Source organism: Rhamphochromis longiceps, linkage group LG14 (assembly GCF_057381845.1).
Source record: "Rhamphochromis longiceps isolate RC_006_pf linkage group LG14, R_longiceps_female_GT1.1, whole genome shotgun sequence".
NCBI classification, from domain to species: domain Eukaryota; kingdom Metazoa; phylum Chordata; class Actinopteri; order Cichliformes; family Cichlidae; genus Rhamphochromis; species Rhamphochromis longiceps.
The window spans coordinates 17,005,034-17,023,994 of NC_140570.1; the positions used below are offsets into that span (position 1 = coordinate 17,005,034).

General features: G+C 41.5%; 1 protein-coding gene across 1 annotated transcript; it reads right to left on the reverse strand.

Moving 5' to 3' along the window:
* Nucleotides 1-588: 588 nt before the first annotated feature.
* On the reverse strand, nt 589-18,401 carry sgcg (sarcoglycan, gamma). The gene is made up of 8 exons (XM_085379691.1): nt 18,000-18,401; nt 10,734-10,935; nt 10,174-10,278; nt 6,479-6,566; nt 5,567-5,686; nt 3,214-3,286; nt 2,919-3,042; nt 589-2,015 (listed from the first exon to the last, which is right to left on the reverse strand). The coding sequence occupies exons 2-8, from the start codon at nt 10,926-10,928 to the stop codon at nt 1,848-1,850; spliced, it is 873 nt and encodes a 290-aa protein (XP_085235817.1). The 5' UTR covers nt 10,929-10,935; nt 18,000-18,401; the 3' UTR covers nt 589-1,847.
* Nucleotides 18,402-18,961: the final 560 nt, after the last annotated feature.

Below are 18,961 nucleotides of genomic sequence, written 5' to 3' on the forward strand. Positions count from 1 at the left end.
TGTGATATAGTGACAGTCATGTTTTAAGCACAAATGCTCCTAGTGTCCTACAGTCTTGCATCTGCATTTGCATTAAAACCTCAAAGTTATAAGATTTATTACAATGTAGTATGTTTATTAGCTAGCCATAGCTGGTACTAGTAGAACTATTTTTTTTTAATGAAGCTGATTTCTGGAGTTATTTGAAGGGTTAAATTTACACTTGCCAAAACAAATTGATTTTCTACGCTGACATCACATTACTGCAGTTTGAACCATCCTAAAAATAAAGAGCATACAGCTTCATGACCCCGCTGCAGCACACACTGTGATCCACTGAATAAGCACAAAGTTGCTTCTCTTGGGCTGCTGGTGTCAGTCACTGTGGTGTTACTGCAGAGTTTTACCACTAGAGTGCATCACAGAGCCATTAATTAGGCCAGTTACATTAAACTGAGTCCACCAGCATGCAGCTTACGTGCACATCAGTCTGTCAATGCTTTCATTTTCTGTTTTTTTCCTTTCTTTCTTAGATAGACTGAATTATAAAACATGAGAACATTTTTTAGAAAAGCAAGCATGTGAAGATTACAGCTGCTGACAGGCAGGTAGAAGAATAGCACAAAGTTTATTCAAAAATAAAACATACACATTGCACACTATTAAAATATCTCAGGACTAATAATGAACTACTTAAAAAAGACTGATGACAAAAACACAATGGTGTGAAATGTTCTAAAACAGTGATGTACAGACGAACTGGTGCCAAACTCGGTGCGACTATCACTACAACATACGGATATTTTCGACCCATTTAACCAAAGGCAAATTTAATCATAAAGGCAATGGTTATACTGAAAGTATGAGATCCAAGTTCTTATTTTCCACATATTTTGTTTTTGCGTTCTTTTTTCTGAGGTCAGCAGTGATGATATATTAGTCCTTTGGCCGTAAGTGAGATTACTGAACAAACAGACCAGCTCAGCTTACCAGCAGGAAATTGCTGCGTAATTACATGCTTACAGCATGCCAAACATGTGGCATGTGATCGCTGCTCTCTGTGTGTCTGACATCAGGACTACACATAAAACAGATTTCATCAATTTTGGTGGAGAGCTGGAGCACTGGCAAAGGAAGAGCCCATGACCTTTTTGTGCGGATCCAAGCCACTTACTTTAAAATTGCAAAATAGTGCACTGGCGTTGGTCTTATCAGAGAGTATGCTCTCCAAGTGCCCTTTGTAGATACACATGTGAAACCTCATTAATATCAAAACCTCATTATCTGAATTTGAGTTTAAAAAAAGAAAAAAGACAAAAAATAAAACAAAATATACAGCATTTGTGTTTGTCTCCATTTAAATAAATACATGCACCAACACCAAAACACAGCATACCAAGGGCTTGGACCAAGAGGAGATTGTATAAAGCAAAACAAATATTTTCAATAACACTCTGGTGTTGTTTCAGGGATTTATTTTTCAAATTTTCAAGCCCTTGATATGCTTCACTTTCATTTATTGCACCACAAGATAATATTGCATAGGATGTAAGCTGTTACCAGCTCCTCGTTGCCCAGCCATGACACTGTGTGTGTAAAAAAAATGATCCATAAAGCTCTGATGCAGACAAATTTAGTTGTGAGAGCCAATTTGTTTCGGTTGAATGGTCAGAAGTTCATAAATGCAACTTAAAGAACTCATTTCATTTATGCCAGCAGGCATTTGTATTTTCACAGGCCTCGATGTGCCACTGGGATCCTGGTAGACCCACTGTGGTATAAAGATAAAAAAAAACTGTTGTGCTTGTTGCCTCCCAGAAGGTGCCTCTTCTGAGAGATGAAAAATCGATGACCTTGTCAGACTCTATCTAGCAGTCCTGATTATCGCTGCAAGTGGAAGTTCTTCCAGCCTTGGACAGGAAGAGCTTTCCGCTGGGACAGACGCAGACCTCGTAGAGAATCTGAGCATTTCCAGAAACCCCATCCTCGCTCTTGGGCAGGCGCGGCATGCGCACCGTCTCAGCATCCAGCACCAGCTGTACAGCAGACAGCACGGAGAGCAAGGACGATTAAAGGAGAACAACAAAGATCCAGCGAAAGAGCAAGGAAATATCACTCTGTTTCAGTCCTTTTACGTCATGCACGCACAATAAGACACAGTGTGCAGCGAGCTAAAGAATGATCTATTTAATACCTAACCAGTGCATGACGACATGATGATAATTTTAAAAAAAAAGAAAAAAGGTCTGGCAGTAAATCAGCTTAAAATGAGAGAACGTGAGCGTTAAAGTTAAGTGCAGATTAACATGCAGTTATCATCCTCACAGCAAGAAAAGAAAGATGAAGAAGTGATGCAGCACACAACTACTCTGTCATATAAATGTGCTGATCTACTGAGAATTAATTCAAAAAAGGTCAAATAAGTGCTCGTGATACAAATGGCTCTAACGTGCTTCAGTCAGCTCGCTGAACCACAGCTATTAGTCAGATCCGATTCAGCCACCAATTACCAAAACTCACTCTAAACACTAACATGGAAACAGCAAACCACTACCCACAACAAACCTACAGAGCACAAACAGATGTTTTCAAAGTTCAAAAGAAAGGGTTAGGGTTAGACGAGATTCTCACTGCTTTAGAAAAAGATTTTCTTTAATATGTTACACTATATCCTTTTGATAAGAAAGATAAAGAGGCTTTTTAAGTGCCGGCTGTCTGTAAGGTGTTTCTACACAAAAATGTTCAGTAAATGGGAACAGCAGAGCGCCTTTTAAACTGAACTCGAGCTCCCAGGTGTGACCCGAGAGAGCGTAAAAGCGTAGCGCAGCATGTTTGCTGGAAAAACATGCTCTCTATATTCCCTCTGTGAGCTAAAGGAAAAAGCATGCCTGAAGACGGCTTTGTAGCAATCAGCAGGAAGTGAAAAGTGGATTTCGTACCAGCCCTTCTTTTGACTGCAGAATGACATCCATGTTGGAAGCAGCTTCAATGTTGCCAGCCAGAGCTTTCATAAAAACTCCTTTCGGTGCATCCATACTGAGCGAGCGAGTCGGGGACTCCAACCTAAAGAAACATCTCGACTTTAAAAACACCACCATTTTATCCGTTTGCTTGTTTATTTCACCTGAGCAACACCTGTGAGACTGAACCTAAACTTTGATTTCTTATAGTTTTGTATTTCTTTAGCAGATTGTTTTGAAAAATCCAATAATACACAAAGTCTGAAACGCTCACCTCAGCTCTTTCAACATTTCTGATCTCAGCTGAGGCACCTCCACTGAATGCTGGAACAGCGCTCCTTCAGGACCTGCAAACAAAGATACACAAACATCAAGATCTGTTACAGCATTTAACAGAGTCCAGGAGCCTGATATGGTCACAACACACACCAAACATTTTTAATAAAACAACATGAGTAGCTTTGCTGACAGTGGCATTCATGGTATGTTGGCCAGTTCACCCCTTTGTCCCAGACTGAAGTATTTTAACACTGCACTCACCCTGTTCAACTGCTTGTTAATGCAAACATCTAATCAGCCAATCACATGGCAGCAACTCAGCATATTTAGACATGTAGGAATGCTCGAGATGACCTGCTGAAGTTCAAACTGAGCACCAGAATGGGGAAGAAAGGTGATTTGAATTATTTTGAATGTAGACTGACTGTAGCTGTCAGACGGGTTGCTCTGGGAATTTCACAAACTGCTGATCTACTGGGATTTTCCCACACAAGCATCACTAGTGTTTACAGACAAAGGTCTGATAAATATCCGGTGAGCAGCAGATTTCTAGCTGAAAATGCCTTTTTGATGCCAGAGGTCAGAGGAGAATGGTCTGACTGCTCCGAGGTGATAGGAAGGCAACAGTAACTCATTACTCATTACAACCAAGGTATGTAGGAAACTACCTTTCCTGACTCCTGTCAGCTAAGAACAGGAAAATGGGGTCTAAATTCACACCAAAATGGGACAACAGAAGGTCTGATGAGTCTCAAATTCTGCTCCAATATTCAGATTATGGGGTGATAATTTCAATTAAATTGAATTTACTTCAATTCAATTTTATTTTTATAGTCCCGAATCACCAGAACAGTTGCCTCAAGGTGCTTTCTATTTTTAGGTAAAGACCTTACAATAATACAGAGAAAACAGACAAAAAAACCCAAAATCATATGACCCCTCATGAGTGAGTGCTTTGGTAACAGTGGGAAGAAAAAACTCCCTTTTAACAGGAAGGAACCTCCAGCAGAGCCAGGCTCAGGGAGGGGCAGCCATCTCTTGCGACTAGTTGGAGGTGAGAGAAGGAAGATGGGACAAAAGACATGCTGTGAAAGCATAGTTCCAGCCTGCCTTGGTTCAGCCTGCTGGTGGTGAGCAATATTTTCTTGGCACACTTTGGACTTCTTAGACCAACTGAGCATTATTTAAACACCACAGCCTACCTGAATATTGCAGCTGATCACGTCCATCCCTTTATAACCGCAGTGTACCCATCCTTGGCTGCTTCCAGTAGGAAAGCGCACCATGTCACAAAACTCAAACTGGTTTCTTGAAAATGACAGTGAGTTCAAAGAACTCACATGACCTCCACGGTCATCAGATCTCAGTCCAATAGAGGACCTTTGGGTCTGCGGTTGAACGGGAGATTCCGATGACGGATGTGCAGCTGACAAATCTGCAGCAACAGTGTGATGCCGTCATGTCACTGTCGACCAAAATCTCTGAGGTGTCCTTTGAAGAATTAAGCTAGCTCTGAAGGTGTACCTAATAAAGTGCCAGGTGAGTGTAACTAAAGTTTTGTAGACGCCACCTGTGCTCAGAGGATGAGGGGCTGCTGACTGTAATCCTCTAATATTTATCTCAAAGCACTGCAGTGCAGTATATATTGTGGATTGCGTCGTTGTGTAAACATTGTTTGTTTGTTTTAAATAGAGGCGGGCTGTCTGCCTACTTCGACTTCAGAAAAATTCAGGCAATGCTGGAGCAGAGAAGTAAAACTGGATCCAAATGCTGCAACACTTGGAGCCAACTGTGAAGGATGTAAACACTCCACAAACACAGAGAGTACAGAAGCTTTGTTTAGAGGATTCCTGGAAAAACAGCTCCCGCTGCCTGCTGCTCTCTGCGGATCAAACTGACCCCGGGCGATACGAAGTTATCGGCTGACACTCTGTTCAACATTAATCAGTCAGCACAGCGTGTGGCCAGCGGCACACGTAACCATTAACGCAACCCACCGGAGACTAAGATTCAGAATAAAAGCGCAGAAATATCCCATCAACCCTTTGTTCAGTAATATGATAAACTGTACAGTATTGTGCTCTGGCATCTCATTTTTCTGTTCTCTCTGTGCACTTCAAAGATAACCACGCACTCTATGACACGAATGACTGTGAAAATGACTGGGCTGTCTCTGCCCTTGGGTGCTGGATTGTTGAGCTGATATTTGCCATCAAACCAAATTGGTCCTGTTGAGTCTACATCTGTTGTCAGTGTTATTATTTTTTCATTTTTTTCCCCAAAACCCTTCCACCAACAGGTGTGTGCTACGTCCAAGGAAACACAGCACGTCGCGGCCATTGGTGTACCTGTGACTCGTAGTTTGTCTGGCCCAATCTCAGCCTTGTCGCCATCTGCAGTGAACAGCATGTTGTCATTGTGCGAGTTAATGAGCAGATTTCGAGTGTGTCCCTGAGCCTCTTTTGGACCTGGAACAACAACAACAACAACACCTGAAGGGGTTTGGCAATAAGACATGAGTAACGTGCAACCATGAAAATCTATCATCATTCTCTTCCTGTGATTCAGTTCGATGTGCTCAGAGACACATTCCCAATTTAGATCAGCGTAGAGGTGGAAAGGGGAAAGTCAGCGGCCACCTGCTGATGAGAAACGCAGTGATTAAAAATGCGTAACCATATTACTGCTTTGGTCTGACACGAAACTCATCTGAGGTTACTTCCTTTTGCCCTTCACTCCATCAGCCCTGAGAGAAGCTGCTCTAAAACATGTAGATCACTCAGTGAGATATTTAACCTCTGTCAGGGCTCACAACTGTGAACAGACACGCAGTATTCCCTAACAAGCATTTTAGTTTTATTCACAGAGGCCCAAGAGTATGCAGGCTATGCATTTTATGGCTTAATGATCAAGGACACATAACGGCACTGTGGAACACAACAATTTGCTGGCCTTTTAATTATGACAAATTAAAGTCGGTGAGCCATAAAGAGACGCACAAATATGATCCTCCACCGGCCTCAGGCCCTCGCGTGTAATACAGAATGATCCAGAAGCAATGGATGGAGAAAAGGAATGCTGAATTTAATGGATTTTAAATGGAAATCTAAGAGATTATGAATTGAAATATGGCCTCTTGTCTCTGCTAATGCTGGATGAGAAATCCCTGCAGTGCACCAGTGTCTTTACTGTCACTCTCAGTGTCACTCATCAGCAGGATGTGATGTGTATGTGCCGCATGTTTCTGTGTGTCCTCTCACCCACAGATATCCTCTCTATAACGTCACCATTTTCATTGCGGGCGTTGAGGGAAACATTTTCCGATGAGTGTAATAGAAGTGAAGAGTCCTGTGGAGATGAAGAAATATTGTCTTATTAACAGCCTGTGGAAATAACATCAATCTGCAACAGTAAAATGATAAAAATTAGAATATTTGCATGTATGAACTTGGACAAAGAGGTTTTATGTGAGGTTTTTAGGCACGCTGGCTCTACAGGTAGCACTCGTTCACTGGTCAGACCCTTTAGTCCACACTAACTAATGGATTGTAAAAGCATTCATGATTCCCTGAGGATAACTCCTACTGACTTTCATTGCCTGACTCTAACGCTACCATGAGGTTGATAATGTGAGGTTTATTAGGCTATCAAGACAGCTCTGCAAAACTGGCATCCATAAAAAAAACAGGACGTTTATTTGAATAGTGCCCATTAAAATCAGCATTACAAAACTGCTTTACAAAAACATAATACACACAAAAAAATACAAAAAAGTCAAAGTTATCAGATGATTTAAAACCAAAGTATTACACTCTAGAGATAAGCTAGTGCATTGTCGAGAGTGAAATACAATACAAATTAAAAAAGTAAACATTATAAGAACATTTTATTTTAAAAAATAATTAAAATGAGTAAAGCTTAACACTTGCGAAATAAAAGTCAGACTTGCTCAGGCAGGTTTTTCCACAGCAGAGGAGCCCAAACAGCAAATGCTCAGTCGCCTTCAGTTTTTAAGCATGAGGTGGGAACAGTTGGCAGGTTCCTGCCTCAGGATATCAGGCTGCTCACTGGTCTATTCCAGCATCTCTTCTGGAGCCAGGTCATGAAGGGCACTCACTCCTGACACCCTCTGTCCTAACGTGGGGACATTACGTTTTGGCTTTTCTGCACTTTGTATTTCACTTCAGTCAATAAAGCATTTTTACTTTGTGGTGGTGACTTTATTTCACTATGCTGTAAAATAAACAGTATGAGGATCATGAGGGCATGCTATGAGGTTTATCTGTCAGAGGTCCAAAGTAACGTGATATTTAGAATCCTCATATATCATTCCTTATATGCCTATATGTTCTCAATACAAAGGATGACAAACTCAGTTTTAAATAGCCCTAAACAGCATTATTATTGCTTTGACCTTCAGATCAATCTATTAACAATCAAGGAGAGGTCGGAGGTCAAATCTGACATTTGAAATCTGTATATTGCAATCATATTATATTAGATTATTTTCTATGTGTTGGAAATACACACAACACTTGTGAGAATCAGTTTCTAAGATATGGCTAGGCTTTTTGTCAATTTTCTACCAATAAATCATAAAGTTCACCTTCATGACCTCAGGGGATGTAAGCAAAATTTGAATGGATTGTTGGCATGACCCCACGCTACACCCCTACACAGTTTTTATCAGAATTCATTCAAAACTTTGAGCTATAGTGTTTACAGACAGAAAGAATGACATGCAGGCACAGAAACACTGTCAAAAACATAACCTCTGTGGCAAAGTTAATAACAGTAAGAATAATAGAGAGTATGTGGCTAAAACTCAATATCAGTTGTATTCTAGCACTCCTCAAATGCAGACAGGAGGGCTGGATTAGCTTGCTGATATATTTCTCAAAAATTAGGTTTGCATCAATAGCAAACACAGATTTCTGACAGCCTATTTAATTTTGGAAGGACAAAGAACTGGATAACAGGATTTTTTAAATGTTTAAATGTATTAGACTTTTATATGATTTAAATTGTTCATTTTAGAAGATTTTCAGATATTCATTTTGGTTAGATGGTCTTAACTGCCTTAGAGAAAGGGTGAGAAGTGCGGCCATCCGGGAGGGGCTCAGAGTAGAGCCGCTGCTCCTCCACATTGAAAGGAGCCAGCTGAGGTGGTTCGGGCATCTGACAAGGATGCCTCCTGGGCGCCTCCTGGGGTTGGTGTTCCGGGCATGTCCCAACGGGAGGAGACCCCGGGGCAGACCCAGGACACGCTGGAGAGATTATATCTCTCGGCTGGCCTGGGAACGCCTTGGTGTTCCCCCGGATAAGCTGGAGGAGGTGGCTGGGGAGAGGGAGGTCTGGGCCTCTCTGCTTAGGCTGCTGCCCCCGCGACCCGGCCCCGGATAAAGCGGATGAAGATGGATGGATGGATGGTCTTAACTGGGAGATAACACTGAATGTTGCTGAAAGAGCAGTATGATAACATGTTTCTGTACAATGTGGCCAAAAGGCAGGACATACTGAAAAAGGATAGGTCCTAGTATAGAACCCTGTGGGACTCCACATGTGGTCAGAGGAGGTGGTCACCAACAGAAACTGTGTTACATGGCTGCCCCACCAGCGTTGGAGCTTTTCATAACACATTCCCATAAGCTTCTGCACATGATTCTATTCCTGTGAGCAAGCTAGCATGCTAACAACAGCATTTAGCCCAAAGCACCATAAAGTAGCTAGCATGGCGGTAAACTCAAGAAACTTGGTGTCATTTTCTGATTAACAGCTTTTTATTGTATCTTAGCTACGTATTGAGATCATAACAAATATTAATACTGCCATTTATTTTGTTTTTTAGTTGATCGAGATGTTTCCTTGCAATCATTTATCTGCTAACACATTAGCATTTACGGCTGTCGACTTGGATTATTCTACAAACTACAAACACTTTACTGATATTTTATTGACAATTATTATTATGATCAGGCAGCCATTAGGAGGCACTGAGCATCCTGATGGGGGAGGATATTCACCAGCCAGGCTGAAGCATTACTGACCAGAAAAAAGTGCCATGGACTACTGTTTATTAAGGCTGACAAAGAATGCATTATTATCAGGCTATTTATTATTTTACCTAAATATTTGTACAGGATGTGACAGCAAGTAATTAGGTCTGTATAAGAGAACTGGCAAACACACACACATACTGTCATAAAATGTTTAAATGAAGAAGCTTAGCAATAAATCTCTTCTGCTCCTTTGTAGCTGAGGGGAAGACATGCTTCTAAAAATGGTCTAGGAAAGCAAGTTTTCATGTAGAGGGCAGCAGGATGTCTCTCTAAGCACTGAATCATTTTAGAAACCCATAGAACACATTAGAAAATGTGTCCATCCATAAATGAGGAATACATTGCCTTTTTAATGAGGCCCATGAAGCAAGAAAAAAAATATTGCTGCTATGAGCAAGAAAAGCCATAACATGTAAACAACTGCAGCAAAGTGTTCCCATCTGCTGCTAGCAGACGGGCCATAAACTACTTTCCACCACAAATATCCCTGAGGTTAATGGAGAGCTCAGCACACCACCACGTGCACTGTGTGCTACTGCCAAATCCAGTTTGTTCTGACACATCTCCTAAAAAAAGTACTGTCAGAAATATGCAGCTCTCTCACTACAGCTGGATAAAAACTGCCTGAGTGTCTGCGAGGAATTAGATTTAGATGATAAGATGACGTGCAGTCTCCAAAGATCCAACACACACTCAAATTTAAGTTTAGTAAACAGTGAGAAATAATGGCCAGGCTGTCAGGCTACTTAACTGAGCAAACAGAGGTTTGAAAATGAATGGGGTAGAAGACGAGAAAGGGAGAGAAGGAGAGGGTAGAGGGGGAGAGAGGAGGCTTATCTCAGAAGAATGTGGCAAAGAAGAGCAGGAAAAAAAGTTTGCATTTCTGATTGGCTTACTTCTCTGCTGTGGATCTCCTGAGCATAGAGAGGAAAGAGGAACTCAGACTCGCCATCCTCCAGCTTAACCCCATCTCCATGTACTTGTAGTAGTCCCATCCCTTCCTGTGATCAAAATAAAATCAAGAGGTTACATATTTAGACAAAGGCATGCCAAGAAGGTGAGGAATGTGCTTTGGCTTTCCAGCTAACAGCGTTCCCTCTATCACTTAGGTATTTGTCTAAGGTATCCACCATAGTGTGTACATGTGCATGCAAGAGTGTGTGTTGGCTTGCAGCTTTGTTCATAAATCCACAGTTGCCATCTGGAGTTGAGACAGAAAGCTGACAAGTCTCCATGAAATAACAAACACATTTACTCTCCTGTTTAGACAGCCAAGTAGGACTTAATGATGGATAACGCTATTGCTGCCTGACATTGCAATAATAAGCAGGTAATAGTCAAATGATGGGCTGATCAACAAAAGCTACATACTAAATATTTAAACATACCATTTGAAAGGAGAAAGGAAAAACAATCCCAACTGAAAACATGGTGTCCAAATGTGAGCTGTGCATACCGTGTTGAACCACATCACCCTGAGGATCCAGATGGTGAGGGCAAAGTTGACCACCAGGATGACAATGAGCAGCAGCACAAAGAGGTAGAGACAGCGCTTCCTCCAGCCATAGATGCCAATCTTGTAGAGTTCGTCGGGCACCGACCTGGGCGTGCTGCTGCCCTCGGTGGTGGTGACATACTGTTCCCGCACCATCTGTCGCCTGGCCGCCACAGATGAAGACAGGGACACAGGCAATGGAGTAAAATCAAAGATATTAGTAAAGATATCGAAGATCAATTTGAAATAAATTTGGCAGAGCAGAGAGAATTATTAAAACAACCTGTGAACATAATGTTGATAATATCTAGTGAACCTCTTAAGAAAGCAAACAGTGTCCTGTAAAGTTCTGTATTTGGTCTTCACCAGCACCCAAAGCACTTATCACAGTCATTACCTGCTAAATATGTTGTTATCACTCTGTGTCTATCTTGCCTTTGGAGCTGGGTAGTTGGTAAAGAGTAAGTTTGAGGGCTTTCTTGGAATAAAAATCCTCCTTTGTGAATCACAAACGATGCTATAGGTATGATATAGGTAATATTTGCTTAAAGTAGTAAAGTTTGCTCAAATCCCAAAACTTGCTTTAAATCTTTGACTAAGGGGAAGTGTGAAAATTCATTAAAATTCTCTGTGTCTCTGTTTTGCTCTTAATTAAAATAAAGTTAATATAAAAATATTGATTGCAGAAGTGAGCGAACATTGCTCAAAGCATTCTGACAACAGGAGCACCAAGAAAAGCAGCACAAAACAGCTCCCCTCCCCCCAAAAAGAAGAAGAAAAAATAAAAACACTATATTAAGTTTCGTACACTCAGAGCCTTTTGCTTTCTTCATCACTTCATGCATTTACAAGTGAAATGGTGCTGTCAGGAGCCTTCATCAGAATCACTTTACAAAAGTCTCTAAGCAAATCAAGTGACTAAGAAGCGTCTCGGTGTGCAACTAATTGGTTTTTGCTGTTAATTTAAAGCAGTTTCAAGTCTGCAGCTATAGTAATTAATAACATCCATCCATCCATTTTGTCAACCAGTAATCCAACTGGAGGTCCAGGGGGACAGGTCGGGAGCCGAAGCCTATCCCAGCTCACACAGAGTGAGAGGCGGGGTTCAGACTCTACTCGTCGTTAGGCTGATGTATAACACATCTATATGTATTTGCTGCACACACTTTCTATTATTTCAAGGAAATGACCAAACATTTATTTTCTTTTGCACTCTTAAAATATAAGATGTTTGTCTTTAATATGTATTTTTCCTTTTTTGCTTTCCTATTAGAGAAGGACCTTTTTCTCACCATCTAGATCAGGGGTCCCCAACTCCAGGCCTCGAGGGCCGGTGTCCTGCAGGTTTTAGATCTCACCCTGGGACTACACACCTGAATCAAATGATTAGTTCATTACCAGGCCTCTGGAGAACTTCAAGACATGTTGAGGCGGTAATTTAGCCATTTAAATCAGCTGTGTTGGATGAAGGACACATCTAAAAACTGCAGGACGCCGGCCCTCGAGGCCTGGAGTTGGGGACCCCTGATCTACACTAATACGAAAAAGAAAGTTAGAGTTCTTGTGTGTTAAGTTCTTAAGAGTAATATTAGTTTTGAATTCTAGTTTTTGTTTATTTGTTATGATTTATGGTTGAAGTCCTCTTTTTTTATCATAGTGGTTTTAATTCTTTCACCTGTGCCTTGTTTTCCCCAGCTGTGTTACATCTTCCTAATTACCTCGTGTGTGTATTAAAGCCCATGTTGTGTCCTCACCTTATGTTTTTTGTTAAGCTTGCTGGTGCTAGCTAATAAAGCTGCACTCCACCTACCACAAAGCACACCTTGACAACATTTTCTGGTACTGCAGTGTGCAGAGGACTTGGAGTTGTATTGGTAACTAACTAAGTAATTACAAATGCAATTTTTCTATCAGCTCAACAAAAATCAGCAAACACACAAATTGCTTGCGTGCATTTTGTAGCAGAGTGTGTTGCTAGCTAAAGGTCCAACTGCAGTATTTCACAGGTAGAGAAAAGAAGGAGCTAACTCCACTCAGAGATGGAGAAAGATAAGAAAGACAGAACAGGAAAGGAAGAAGAGAGGTTAGATTTAAAGGTAAGGACTGCTCACTGGTATGTGATAAACTGTAAATGTAAAGCTTACATGCAAGTCTTCATGTTTTTAAATCAGGTTTTCAGTCCGGTTTTCTGTTGCTGTTGTTTTCCATATTGTGAAATGAACTGCAAAACAAACTGAGGTTGACTAACTGTGTTATTTAAAGGCTGCATGAAAATACTCTGCAGGTTACTGCAGGATAAACTGGTTAGTTTGCTGTACTGGGAAGGATTTAAAGTGTGTGTGGCTGGTGCACAGTGGCTGTGGTGCTCATGGTCAGAGTTCAGTTATATATAATTAAAAGCTAAGGTGATGGTGCTTAGATTCATTCACAGAATTAAACCTTCATATCAACTTTATCCTGTTTGGAAAAAAGACAGCATAAACAGTAGACTATCAGTGTAGAGGATTGACACAAAGGACAACTCATGACCACCTGCTGACATCTTGTTGAATTCATTTGTGAACATACACAAAGAGCAGCAGGTCAGCTGATCACAGCCTATACATTAAGAAAAATCAACAGGAGCACTCAATAGAAATTACACCCTCTACAATGTGGGCAACAGAAAATAGAGCTTTATTTGGTTTTCTCTTTGAATTGGGATCTCTTATTCTTAGTTTAAAAGAGGAACTGCTGCTGCACATCAATCTGGAAAGGGTTATAAAGGCCATGTCTGAACAATATATAGTCCATCATTCTACAGTGAGAGAAAATCTTCACAACTGGAAAACATTCAAGGCAGCTGCCAATCTTCCCAGGAATGGATGTTCCAGCAAATTCAACTCAAGATCAAAAACTGCAATTTCTCAGAGAAACTTCAAGAAATCTAAAAACTATAGTTCAGACTCTACACACCTCAGCATGATAAATGTTCAAGTTCATAAAGATACAATTAAAAAGATACTGATCAAGTATGGGTTGTTTTGGGAGGGCTGCCAAGGAAATCCTCTTTTCTCCAAAAGGAATATAACAGGATGGCTTAAGATTACAAAGTTTCATCTGACAAAACCACAAGACTTCTGCAATAATCCTTTGGACAGAGGAGATCGAAGTGAAGATTTTTGGCCATAATGCACAGCACCAGACTTGGAGAAAACCGAACACAGCAATCTGCACAAAAACCTCATCACAGCTTTCAATCATGGTGCTGGAAGGCTGGTGATGTGGGCTTGTTTTGCATCCACGGGACCTGAGCACCTTGCAGTCATTGAGGCACCCATTTACCAGAGCATGCATGCATCCATCCATCCATCTTCTTCCACTTTTCCAATATGCGGAGGGGCTGGAGCCTATCATAGCTGTCATTAAGGTGAGCGGCAGGGTACACCCTGGGAAGGTCTCTAGTCCATCTCAACTGCCCAAACCAAAGTATTTTCAAATGTGAGTCTGTCTGACAGACTCACATCTAAAACTTTGCCCAAATTGGGTCATGCAACAGGACAATGATCCCAAGCACAGCAAAAAATTCACAGAATGACAGAAAAAAGAATCAAGGTGCTGCAATGATCCAATCAAAGGCCAAATTTCAACCTGACTGAAATGCTGTGGTGGGGCTTTAAGAGAGCTGTGCATAAAGAAACCTCAATGAACTGAAGCAATGTTGCAAAGGACTGTCAATCTGCAGGGCCCACAACTCCTATACAGGAAACCTGAAGTCCTAATCCCTGATCTTACCCAGTAGGTATGAAGAGTTCAGCTTGTGGATGAGGTGACTCGTCCAGGTGTCTTTGCTGCTAACTCTGATAAGAAGAAATCTGGACACAATGATGTGAGAGACTAATAAAGTCATACAGAAAACAATTACTTCAAGTTATTGGTGCTAAAGGTGATTCTACAAGCTAATGAATCAATAGGAGTGCTCAGTTTTTCACAGGGCTTCATAGACTCCTGTGAAAACTCTTTTTAACAAGGCTGCATATTATTCCTATGAATGCTACCACACAAAAGAGTTAGAAAATGAATTCAGACACCCAAGAGAAACCCTCAAATCATTATGCTATTGTTATATACCAAAGCATTTTAAAAACATGTTTTATATGGCAATTGGTCTCTTTCTGAATACTGAATTGAAACTTTAGCTTTGCTTCTGTGTGACAAATTCTGCAGCATCCAAGTTCTCAAGGTCTATTTCAATACTTTTCCAGTTTTTATGCTTCACTACATGCATACAATGTACATACAGCACTATGTAACGCCTTGTCTAACAGTCTACAGTATGATTCATGAGCCCAAAGCTCACACACACACAGAGCTACAGGATGGCTGGCTCTTTGCACCGGTGGAAAACTTGACAGAATTTCCAGCAGTTTTTTAAAAAGGCAAAGGAAAAATGGTATTTATTACAGAGCTGAGGCTGTGTTTTCTGGCTACACAGCAGCAGACTAACAGTGACAAAAACCAAGTCGATGAAAGTCAGCATATTTCAAACCACAGCCGGTACTATAAGTTATGACACAACGGTCGTTTTCTGTATTCAGTTCACGTGATAGCCTTCCGAACTGCAGGACTGCAGAACCTGCGAGCGAGCCCCCCAGTCAGCACATTTGGACCATCTGACACAGTGACAAGAGAGAACCTCAGGGGGAGATTTCACAGCGGTTCGAGTACAGCGGAGCCAAAGAGCGCATAGCCTGAGAAGGCTGCAGAGAGAGGAGTGGTGTTACTTTCTATTGATTAATCTGCATTAATAACCAGGGGCAGGCTGTGGAGAACGCTGCTTTCATTGAGGAGTGAGCCTGAAGAAAATGCTGTCAGTTAAGGATTATTATGAGTCAATGAAACATGCGAAAGAAGCAGTAACACAAAGAATGAAGATTTCTCTGTGCTACAAACTGCTCTTAATCTTCATCAGATCTTCAGAGCCACCACATTTCAGCTTAATGGGAAAAAAAGTTATCTGAACACAGATGTATCTGGGTTGTCTCAGCTGTGCTTTCTGAACTCGACAGGGCCCAGATGAAAGAAGCCCGGCTGATTTACATACAAGACAGATGTTACATCTTACTGTCACAGCAAAAACATTTTCCATCGTGTTAAAAGAGCCACTTTTCAAGCCCGAAAGCAATTCTTCCTGACGTTACCAGATGTTCAGCCGAGCACATTATCCTCCTGTAACTCCCCCAGGCCCGAAGATGATGATGATGATGCAGGCAGGGGAAGATGAGCTGAGCATACAGTGACAAACTGTACAAGCAGAGGAGTTGTGCTGCTGTAAATAATGAAGGTAAACATTGTTCCACCCTCACACCAAGGAGTGATGAATAGAAGCAAACACGCTCTCTGCAAGCGGTCTGAGCTCTCTGAGGTCCAGGAGGACGTGGATCACAGACACTGATAATAAAGCAAAATGGGTTGTTCCTTGCTGTGTGCAGTAAACACAGGGAGAAAGCACACAAGGCTGATGGTATTTCTATGACCACAGGTCCTGTCACATGGCCTGCAAGCCTAGCTGTGATGAATAGCCTTTATTTCACAATGAAACAAAAAAAACACTGCCAGCAAAAAGAAGGAAAATAAGACTTTATAAGGAAAACTTCTGTCAAAAACTCATTTTTTTTCTCCTATATCACTTCATTTTTATGTATTAATCACAACTGTGAGAATAAATCATCATAATAAATTGAATGTCAGCAATGCAGCAGAGGCACAGCAACTTTTAGCGGTAGTTGGGAGTCCCTCTCTTTGAAGGGAGATCTCCAGCAAGGCTTGAAAAAATAAAAAAGGGAGCCAGAACAGCCAGACACTGTTTAATTGACTGATTCCAATATCCCCACACTGTATCTATTAACAGCCTCAGATCCTCGGATCTATTGTGTGTTAACATGTAGATCGGCTCAACTCTTTTATACTTTTTGGGCAAATGAGCAGTGAGAGTGAAAGAGCTCTGGCTCTGTTCATTATCACATTAATGAATTTGATCTAGTTCGGTCTAATTACTTTAAATGAAAGCATTAAGAGACTGTCAGCAGCACGAGGAGAAAGCAGCTTTGAGGCCAGATCTTTAAAGGGCGTCTTCCAGCTTCCAGTTTCTGTGCTTACCACCACCACAGACTTCCATAGCAACCCAAATAAACAGTCCCCGAAGAGCTTCGCTGGAAGGGCCAGGAATGCTCAATTTATGGTCGGAAATTCAATCTGACTTGAGAGAAAATGCTTTTGTCAGGTCTTTATTTCCTAAGTGTCCTTTTAAGTGCTTCTAAATATAAATGGTCACAAATACTCTACAGTGGAAACGACTACAAAAAATTATAAAGTAGCACAGAGCTCTAATACAATCTTCTGCTCCAGGGAGGTCCATTTATCCTAGGGCATCCTCTCAATTAACCTTAAGCATATGATGCTCACTCCCTGGCTCTGTCTCTGACCTCTGAATCAGAGTTAGAGGGCCGGGTCGGACAGGCTAACTTCTACCTTTCAGTCTGCGGGGTCCGGCTGTAATTGAAAATCCAGGCTCTTCTCTGAGCCGAGGCTTGACCTGACAAAACGTCACAAGTTGCACTAACTTAGAAAAGCTCAAAAAGCTTTAAGGTGGAGGAAGGACTGCGGAGTAACACCGTTTGTGTGGAGCGAAGGGCGATTAGAAACTGACAACAGTGCTGAGGGTTTCTGCCTGGCTGTGTGTAGTAAGGAGGCTGGCGTCATGTCTCCACTTCGCTGTGATGCCTTAACTTCTATAAATAGGACACAGCATTGTGAACTAAATATAAAAAAAGCACCAGAGGAAATGCACAGAGACACAAACCACCCAGGTACATCTAATGAATATTACAAAGAGACCGGAGGATTTCTCAGAACACAGAAAATATTACTGAGTCGCTCTTTTGCACAGTTAGTTTAGCATTTCAGCATTGTTAGCCATGTATGGTTAAAACACAGGGGAACTGGCTGACTGAAAGCTGACTAAAAACACTGTTTTCAAATCCAAAACTGCCTCTGTGAGGACTGAAAAGTAAACTGAGCAAAATGTGAGAAGTACAGAAGGACAAAAACTGAAAAACATGTCCAGTAGGTGAAAGGTTACCTTCATAAAACACTTTAACTTTATACAAAGAGAAGGCTGTAAAAGACACAAAAAATTGATAATAATAACCAAATGGGTAAATGTTGAATCGGGGGCAGAGTACTCACCGATCTGTGTGGAGGCACAGCAGTCCTCTTTCCTATGCAACAGTAAGCAGAGCTCGGGCTGGTACAAGCAGCTTGAGAAGCAGCAGCGCTTGAGCTCCTCACGCGTCTGTCAGCCACTCAACAGCTGCGTGCCATAAATCCAGCTCTGGAAGTGCCCTGAATAATCACCACGAGACGGCGCTCCCACTCGCCTGCATTCCCACTCCGACTCTGAGCTCTGACTCCCTCTGCCTTTTTAGCCGTACAGATATTTGAATATCATCAGAGTATGCGTGAGAGAGAGAGAGTGTGAGAGAGGAGTATTAACGATGAGTGGAAAGGCTCTCTCTCTCTCTCTCTCTCTCTCTCTCTCTCTTTCTCTCTCACACACACAGAACCATCACATAATGAACAGAGCATTTGTTTGTCATTCAGTCCACTGAGTCACTTTCACTGCCCAACCCAGGGCTTGAAGCAGCGGTGTCTAATTTGAGACTTCAGTCATGCCTCTCAGTATAAACTGAAGCTGGTCTTTCAGATACTGTAGCTCTGCTGGGTGACAGCAGGAAGGGTGGACCTTGAAGAGGGCAGTCAGTAAGTGAGAGAGGCGGACGTTCAGCAAACGCAGCAAAGCTGTGGTTCCTGATGTGGAAATTGTTTTATGGTCCTTGAATATATCAGTGAGGTTTTTTGTTGTTTTTTTTAACTTTAGCTATGTATGTAAATACAATTCAATAACTCAAGGTCATCCATTAATATGACAGCGATATAGCGAGTATCAAAAGTGCAAAATGTTTTTAAATTGAGGATAACACATTTCATTATGAAATATTTACATATAGTCTGTTTGTGTAAGTGCCAACATTTGATGATAGGAAGTGGCACGCTGAGTGAGAACACTGTTAAGACAACCTCAATTAAACAGGGACTGCCACTTGATGTTGCTGTTAAACTGAAACTTATCTACAGTGATAGGTTTAAAG

Bases quoted from the DNA above. Each gene is read 5' to 3' on its own strand.
- sgcg (XM_085379691.1), bottom strand. From the start codon at position 10,928: ATGGTGCGGGAACAGTATGTCACCACCACCGAGGGCAGCAGCACGCCC. The intron at 5,687-6,478 runs GTGAGAGGACAC...TTGTTGTTCCAG, and splicing joins TATAGAGAGGATATCTGTGG to GTCCAAAAGAGGCTCAGGGA. The intron at 2,016-2,918 runs GTACGAAATCCA...TCTGCTGTACAG, and splicing joins TGCAGTCAAAAGAAGGGCTG to CTGGTGCTGGATGCTGAGAC.